This window comes from Daucus carota, chromosome 5, assembly GCF_001625215.2.
Source record: "Daucus carota subsp. sativus chromosome 5, DH1 v3.0, whole genome shotgun sequence".
Taxonomy (NCBI): domain Eukaryota; kingdom Viridiplantae; phylum Streptophyta; class Magnoliopsida; order Apiales; family Apiaceae; genus Daucus; species Daucus carota.
The window spans coordinates 38,688,891-38,698,467 of NC_030385.2; the positions used below are offsets into that span (position 1 = coordinate 38,688,891).

At 34.7% G+C, this 9,577-nt stretch overlaps 1 protein-coding gene across 1 annotated transcript; it reads right to left on the minus strand.

Annotated features, from left to right (window-relative positions):
- Positions 1–3,664: 3,664 nt before the first annotated feature.
- LOC108220825 (ubiquitin-like protein 5) lies at positions 3,665–8,455 on the minus strand. The gene is made up of 2 exons (XM_017394687.2): positions 8,089–8,455; positions 3,665–3,901 (listed from the first exon to the last, which is right to left on the minus strand). Exon 1 carries the CDS (start codon positions 8,320–8,322, stop codon positions 8,101–8,103), a length of 222 nt encoding a protein of 73 aa, XP_017250176.1. The 5' UTR covers positions 8,323–8,455; the 3' UTR covers positions 3,665–3,901; positions 8,089–8,100.
- Between the last annotated feature and the right edge of the window lie 1,122 nt (positions 8,456–9,577).

A 9,577-nucleotide genomic window follows, 5' to 3' on the forward strand; every position in this document is an offset into this window, starting at 1 on the left:
TGATGCATCTATCATCTGAGTGGCATCCGAGCTGATGTCTGAGCTAGACTGATTATTCCTAAATTTATCTTTAGAGTTCTGTTTACTCACGGAATGATTAGAATGCAGAGAAGTCTTAATACTCCTAGCTTCTGGACTGTCATTTTGATAGACTTCTTTAGCTTGGTCCTGAAAATCATTCCTCTGCTCATGCTCATTCTGCTGCTGCTCACCTCCAACTTGAATTCTCACCTCTTCCTTGACACTGGTGTCCTTATTACCATTACATCTCGAAATTTCCCCCTCCTCTTCCTTCAAAGGGCTACTTGAGAATTCCATAGGGAGAACTTTCCCTACCAGATAATCCCTATCTGTGACTTCCCTCAAGATTATGTTTTTATTTATCCCTTTATATAAGATCTTCATCTCATCATAGATTGGTTTCATCCAAGAGGTATCCACACAGACTAGGGGGTTGAAGAATTCACTAAGATCATCACCTTGATAGGACCAGCTGATCCATTCACCAAATCTACTTGTTAACGCCTTTAGATTCTCCTCTTTCCAGGCAGGCATTGGGAGCCCTATGCATTCCAGCCACACCGCTTTCGAAATAACATGATCATTTTGATTGTAATCCCGGATTTTACAGAACCAAACAGAAAGGTCTGTGTTGATAAGCTCATCCCAACTATCTTTGCCATCCTTTCTGATTAAAAATTTCCTTCCAGATAGAGATGTAACTCTGTATTGCTCCAAACCAATATCATTTAGTTTACTTTGAAGGTCCTTAGCATTTTCTTCAAACCATAGGTAGCCTATTTTGCAATCCATCAGTGCCAACTCCACCTCTTCATCCACTTCAATTTCCGTAAACTCAAAAAGCTTCTTCCCAAAATCCACTTTTTCCTCTTCCTCTTTATCTTTACCCACCTTGTCCATCTTGGCCCTAACCTCATTATTGTCTGATTTTCTTGCCCCATTTCCTGAATTAGTACCCAGCTTCTCTTCCTTTTTCCCATTAATGGTCATTCGAATTTTACTCCCCAACTTTTTGTCCATCTTGGCATTATTTATAATAGCTCCAGCCTCTAGTTCACTACAAGTGTGGACAAAACCGAATCTTTTCCCAGAAATATCCCTCTTCTTGGGCAAGATAACATCTAGCACTTTACCACAGGATTTAAACAATTCCCACATTTGTCTACCTGTTGAATCATCTGGAATGTTGTGTAAGAAAATGGTGGTGACAGAATCTCTTTTGTTTTTGTCTGGAAGAACCGATCGCCTTTTCTTGTAAGATACAGTATGCCATTCCTCTTCCTCTTTTCTTGGATGGAAAGCTGCATCCATCACCAATCCAGCTTCACCATGATCCTCCATTAGTGTAGATCTATATGTTTTCCGACTCTCCTTAGCCTTCTCCATTAGGCTTCTAGAATGTATTTGATCCAAGGCCTCTTGTATCACACTCTCATCGCCAATATTAAGCTTTTCTAAGATATCTTTCTTTACCCAATAGTTATGTGCCCAGATGAAGTTTTTAACCAGCTTGGTCTCATCTAGTTTCATCTTTCTGGATCTGCCATGGATCCTCTCACGAGCCGTTGGGTAGTTCAAATTTTGAAAATCGCCCCTGAAGTCGCCCCGGAAATCGCCTCTCTCCATTACTGCTTTTTATCTATGATTTATTGTTACTAAAAGAAGTATACCTGGTATTGTTTTTATATTATATGAGAAAACGTGCTACGATGTTTATGTTTACCACTACTAAATCCAAATTTTCGTCGAAGGATCTTAGTAATTGAGAAATTTTATTATGAACTTAAAAATAATATAGGTGTCTAAATTTAATAAAACAATCAATATATATATATATAAAGGAGGATGCGAGCGTCTCTAGGATTGTTCGATTCAGTATTCTAAATTTTCTTGAATTTCGGAGAGAAATTATAATTATAATTCAAAAAATCAGGTCCAAGAATTCTAAAAGTAATACAATTCTTTTCTTATTTAATTCTAAAGATGATACAGTTCTTTTCTTATTTGGTATTTCTTATTAAATTCTAAAGATGATACAATAGTATTTTCGATAATATATAATATATTGAAGATATGTTTAACGGGAACATGACTGAAAATAACTTTTATGGAATTAGAATATTATTTCGTATCAAAATTTATAAAAAAGATTATTTATTAGTATTGTGTTTAAGGGGAGGACGGCCCAAATTAATTTTTACCTAAATAATAATATTTTTTTATCAGTATTATGTTTGACGGGAAAGTAGCTAAAACAATATTTTATCTAAATTTATAAAAAATTCATAACGCCGCCGCGAAGCGCGGCTTTTTCACTAGTTTATTCATAGTTTACGGCAGTAGGGAAGAAAAAGGACAGAGATTTGGGGCGCCCGTGCGGTGGACCCCGCAACGCAAGGAACTACTCTTATGACTTACTCCCTTCGTCCCAATTCTTTTGTCTTGTTTGACTTTTTGTGGTCAAATTGACCCAACTTTGACTGAAATTTACGTATATTAAATAATTGAAAAAAATTACAAAAAATATATCATTAGAATCTACATTTAATCCACTTTAAGATGTCTTTTTCAATTTTTAAAAATCATGTTAAAATAATTACTTATTATCAGTCAAAGTTTGGTCAATTTGACCACAAAAAGTCAAACAAGACAAAAGAAGTGAGACGGAGGGAGTATGAGTTAGCGCTGTCACTTTTATTACTTCTGCTCTCTATGTCTTTTGTCGTCTTTTTAATTCGCCAGGCACACGTGTACGATTCAGATTCCATCCATTCGATCTCTATCTCCCAGCAACAAACAGCTGACGTACCATTCTCTCCTTTTCAATATTTGTTGTTTCATATTTTTCTGGTGTGTGCTCGTGAGCACATACTAAGCGCGAAATTTTATACGTTCGGGAGTTTTTGATTGGCTTTCATATTTTAATAATGATGGACCTTCTACATATACAACCACCACATCAATCAAAATTTTCCAAACATATAAAATTCCGCATTTAGCATCTGCCAATGGGCACACACTAGACAAACCCTTTATTGTTTAGCAGCCTTGTGCATTCAATATTAAAATTACAAAAATTAGTTACAGGACAAGGTGGTACTTACAGAAATTATTTAGAAGTTCACAAATAATATAAAATTCTAAATAAAAAATACCGTATTTAATATGTTCACATGCCTATGATGATATAAGTAAGATGTTAGGGAAGCTGAATTCTTTGAAAACGTACACAGATTTAAAAGCATTTCATCTACGAGTATCAGAAGAAAATCTGGATTTGAAAGGAAAAATGGTTCAGTTTTTAAGATGCTTGGGCTGAAATCAGTATGGCCTTCGTTGATAGATTTCGAAACTACGTTCTTCCCTGAGACTTTACCTTCTTTTACACTTTTATTGGCTAAATAAGTAAATGCTAAATATTAAAATCTATGAATTTGAAGTATTTTAATTGATGTGATTGTTGTTAATGTAAAAAATCCACTGTTAAGAGTCTGCTTATTGTGTGTATAAGAACACACTATTGAAAAACCGAAACCGATAAGTAAATGTTAGATGTACTTTACTCTTCACAATCTTCAATGCATAAAGTTTTCATGGTGTTTAAGCAGAATTACAATTTCTTTTTGGTTAAAAAATTTATTAATATCCAACAACTTAATCTTTTTACATTTCTAACAGAACACATCATTCGACCAGAGTTCATTCACACAGTCACAAGCTTTCCTCTTAATTTCTTGCAAAACCTGCTAAATTTTCAATTTTGGGGGTAATTCTTTTACTTGATCAATCCATCCAGCAATCACGCTTGCTCTGGTGGAATATCTCAGACCAAAAGGTTGCATGCCGAAATATTTTCATCTTCAAATTTGCTCCCTAGCACCTGTAAACACCACAAATTATAATGATATTAATATCGCGATACCTGCCATAGTTGAGCTAAGCATGTAAAATAACTCAGACTGGCACACACACTAATAGCACACTAATAGCAGAAAGTCCCTAAACTGTAAGAGTACATTTTAAGTTGTCCATAGTAACTGGCCTTCTCAACTGTCATCAATGAAGCTAATTAGCGTTCTATATAGTTCTGATGTGTAATTATGATCACCTTAATGCTTCTGTAGATCAACCATATTAATCATCAAATTTCAAAATTTAAAATCCGTAGATCAAGATATATCTACCATGAACGATACGAAAGGTATCTTACATCCTAAACCTCCAAAGCATTCAATTCCATTACGTCAAAAAAAGTTTTTAAACCAACTCTTAGACAGCCTCTTACTGTAAAAGAACCCACTCCAATGCTATGAAGAGTCACAATCAAAGATTGAGTTAAACAAATCTTTAAAAATAGCTTGCTCTGAGTCCTGTATCTTTCCACAAAAAGAAATGAACAATTTTCATAGTACATGTAAGCCATTTAACATTTAACACGTCAATATCATAATCCCAACAGTCTTGCCTAGGGTCATTTGGCTAGCTTGTATGAAATGAGATATAGCTTTAAATTTGGTTTTTTTTTTTTTTTTTTAACTTTTCAAGCTCATACCTCAAGCCTACAAAGTTTGGGTTTCAAAAACACCAAGAAAGAGGAGACTATGATTTTGTTCGAGATGTCAATTTAAATATAATTAGCTTTTTTTCCTGTGCGAACTTGTCCTTTGTGAAGCTCTCAATAGCTTAAATTTGTTGTTATTGTGAACAAAGATGTCTTTTTTTTTTAATGATTTTAAATGTATATTTTTTAGATCATTTTACAATTTGTTTATATCTAAATATTCTCAAGTAGATATAAAAGATTATATAAATTATGATGCATATTAAAATAAACGTGTTCATAATTTTATGTTGTCATTCCATTCCATTCTCCCCTCCCCTCATTCCATGCTATCCAAGTGAACACAACCTAAGTTTAGTGACTACATTTCAGGTCTGGTTAATTGTTGTTTCTTTTGTTGATTGATGGAGTTGCAATAATACAACTTTGCTTTCTTTTTTTTATAGTTCTAATTCTTCAATAAAATCTTTAAACACCACCAACATAGATGATAATAGATACATAAACATCATTTTAGACATACAAAAATTTGAATCACAAATAACCTTTATTCTTGACAAAGTACAAACATGCATGACAATTCACTTGTTCAACATAACATTTGATATTGCTTACGTCCAAAAATATAATCATGAACTTTGTATATAATAAACTCACTAAAAAATAAAACATGCAATTATCCATAATTTATTAAGTATTTAACATATACTACTTGAAGTACTTTATAACCGCAAAATCAGTGAACATATATAGGTATAAACTTTGGTACGAATACATGTAAATAAGAAAAAGAAACTACTTATTGTTTTTGGTTTGTAGACTAATATAAATATATTATGAGTTGTTCAAGGCCATAATGTATGGACTAATATAATAGATGTACATCTACTATAAAGTCCATATTTCTTTCTATGTTTTTGTATATAAGAATCATATAAAAATTTGTTTAGGTTTTAATTGTTTTTCCTATCGCCTTAGAAACATTTGTCATATATTAAAATCAGTCATTTACCCCATGACATCAGGAAACACACCCAACTTTTCTCCCCTTTCATGCTAAAACATCTACACATTAGCATTTCAACCTCTAGACACACACTCCTATTACTCTCTCATTACTCTCTCATTACTCTCTCATTCCCGTTTATAATGACCACAGTTAATTCTATTAGCACCTAAAGTATAGTTAAATTACAAAAAGTAATACATTATTTTGGTAAATATCAGTTTGTATGATGTGACTTAATATCCTGGCAAATTTTATCGTCGCCCTCAGAAGCCCAAGTCATGTGATGAACGCTTCTAAAAATGGCTTAAATTTATAGAAACCATCCAAGTTTACCTCTTTGAACACAGCGACCATCAAAGAAAAAAAGTCAATAGATCGACCCTCAAAGCTGCAAATGAACAGCTTGACCATGATTGAGGAAAATAAAACCGGGTCACGAGAGAGTGCAGCACACTTGCTCTATGATGGAGGTAAAGACACAGCTCAAGGTTCAAACAGTGTTGAACAGCTTAGCCATCGAGGTTTGTCAAGAAAACTAACATGGTGCAATAGAAATAAACACAGAACACACACTCATTTACTCACATTTCTTTTCATTTTCCTCCATGTCTTATTGCAGTTCTTCTTCCATTCAAAAAAACAGGTGTCTCATGTGTCTTGAGAAGCAGAAACAAGGAGAAGAAGTTGCACTTTGGGTTAATATTTGTCTTTTTTGTGATATCTGTACTTCAGTACTTGGATATGTTTATGTGAAGTTATCTTGTATATCATGTAATGATTGCATTGAATTCGTTATTACTTATGTTTGAAATGCATTCATTTTGTAATCTTCAGTTATATGGACACTACTGTCGTAGAGGCGACCAATAATTTGATCAAAAGTCTTTCTGGGACAAAATACATGGACGCCATGAACAAAGCTCACGGTGGTGATCCAGCATATAGTTACTCTGTTGGACAGTATAACTCTCCCTTTGAACTTATTGGCAGAACGAATGAAATTTGGTTGACGTTCCAAACAAAAGTAATGGTATGGACTTATTAATAAATTTGTTTGCGACATTAAGTTCTGATGAACTTAATGTCGCAAACAAAAGTAATGGTATGGACTTATTAATAAATTTATGGTTTCATTGTATGTCATACTGGGATTTACTGCTGCCATAACTGTAACATGATACAGTTCTATGAGAGGAATACTCCGGCGTATATACCGTGTTGAAGATCAAGGACGCGGGATCCATATTGCCTCCATTAGCCTAATCCACTGTGCTGAAAGAGTCTCTAGTACTCTCAGTGGTGAAGGATGCGTCATCTGAGGTGGTAAAAATGGACCTATCACTTGAGTTGGCATCTAAAAACTCCATCTTTGTCGACTTCGCATGAATTCCATCCAATGGTAGATTAACTCCATTTAAACTGTTAACAATCCCTTTAGTAAAAAGCACATATTTGTTGCTGGCTTATGATCAGATGAACGATATGTATGAGAGAGTTCCCACTAGATTTAGTTTCTTCTTTTCATGATAATGTTTAAGTTTTTGATGACCAGTGCTTTGGAAGACCTTGGGCTATTGGAATAAAAGAGAGTGTGGTCACAGTACCAGCTAAGCAGACAGCTGGCAATGTGACACATCAGCTTGTAACTGACTAGCTTGCTCAACACTCCTTCTCTCCACCATCTGTCTATATATACCTGCTTAGTAGTGAAGCAAGTAGTTGTATTTTCCATATTCTAGCAATTTGTTCTCATATTCAGCAAACACAAACACTCTAGTATTCATCATTGTAACACTCTAGTATTCATCATTGTTCTAGCTTACTGGTTGTAGAGAGAAGAGCTTGTACAGTTTATTTTGCTTTCTAGTAATGGATGTTACGTAGTTGCAGCACGAGTTCGTGTACAGTAGTTATAATTTTAGTACTAATAAGCTGCGATTAACATGGGCTTGCTATCGAACAGGTTTTCCGGTGTAAGTTTTTGCCGGGCAAGGGCATTAAGAGTTGATATTATTTAAAAAAGATGTTTATGACAATCCTTGGGTGCACTTGTTTTAGTTTTAAAAAGAATATTTATATTGCAGTAGTGTTATAGACAGTAACTTTAAGGAACAAGCCAGGAAGAAAAGGTTAAAGCATTTGTATATGTATATCACTCTCAAGCAGGGAGTGTGCCATGCACTTTCCTCTCGCTGTGTCAACGTCAAGCTGTACATTTGCATAACTTTGAGGGTCGGCCTATCGAGTTTTTTTCTTTGATTGTTGCTGTGTTCAAAGAGGCAAACTTGGATGGTTCTAATAAATTTAAGCCTCGAAAAATTAGCAAAGCTGAAAGCGAGCAACATAATACAAGTGCACAACACAAAAGTGGCATATGTATATAAAAAACTTAAAACACCGAATCAACAATACAATTAACAAAATTCATAACAATAAACCACACATGAGAGAGAGAGGGGGGGGGGGAGACAGGGGAGAGGGAGAGAGAGAGAGATACCTATTAATAAAGCTAATTATAGTAAAGTTCGAGACCCATGCCATCATGAATCTCATAGTCCTGAAGAGTAATATGATCCTTGTAAATAGTGTACCACTTTTGAATTCTGATTTTATCAGCCCTAGTTCCTGTTTGTGCAGCCACCAGCTTCTTCAGATCACCGATTGTGTCGTCTTCGTTGCACTTGACTCGAACCTTTTTCCCCAATCGATCGTTTAATATTACCTCGATCATCTTTGTTAACAAACCTCTCTCTGTCCCAGATTTATAATTACTGTGTCGTGTGAATAAGTATATAAAGAGATGAGGCGTGTGCGTAAGTGCGGGAAACGCGTTAGTTGGACCATGGGCCTGGCGCTTCCCGAATGTTCTAGTTTCTTCACTCTGTTTTCATATACTTTGTAACGGTCATCAAAGGCTTGGGTTAAAAACTTAAAAATTAAAATCATGACTTTTAAAAATCCTTGATTCAGCGGCCTGATTAATTATTGAAGACGTTTTACAAATTTGATCTGATTAATCATTATAATAATAATAATAATTAAAATAGTAAATTTAATTGATTAAAAATTATTATATTATTATTCTAATATCTCCAGATTTGATTAATCAATTAATTCTATAATAATAACTAACCAAATCAAACCAAACCAAACATACTCAGTATATCCCGCTTAGACCACTTAGAGCAGGGTCTGAGGAGGGTAATATGTACGCAACCATGCCCGTACCCTTAAAGTAGAGAGGCTGTTTCCGTGAAGACCCCCGGCTTAGTGCACAACAAATAAAAAAGTGTGTGCTATAATAAAAATATAATGCCTTAGCCCATGGCCTTCTTCACATGGGACTTATCCAAACGGTTTTGATTGGCACGAATGTATCTGGTAATGAATGAGCTGAACCCTTCCCTTAAAACATAACACCATAACCCTCATAATCTCTGTGAGCCACGAACCCTAGTCTCAATCACTCTAATACGCCGTCTCCAATCATTCTTATCTAATGTCATATCACCCGTGAGATTTAAGGCTCTCATGTCCAAACTTAATTGATCAGCCCATGTCCGACGAGGCCGACCCCTCTTTCTCTTGCCCAGAACCAATATGTGTTCTACTCTCCGAACCGGTGCTGAGTTACATTTACGCCGAACATGTCCATACCAACGTAAACGTCCCTTCCTTATTTTCTCATCAATTCTGATTACCGTCAATACCGAATTAAAATAATAATATATGAATGATTTTCTCGGTTAGAGAAAATTTGATAAGAAAAGTTTACATATGATTTGAGCACAGATAGCTATATCTATCCACACCATATCATAAATCAACTACATACGTGTAAATCAACTAAAAAAGGAACACAAAGAGGTGATTTTGAATGAAAATGAATGGGTTGGACAAAAGATTAGTTAAATTTGAAAATTCTAAGTTGTCAAATAGAACTAGCATTGGAGTACAAGCACTATTTTAATACAAAAAACTTCACT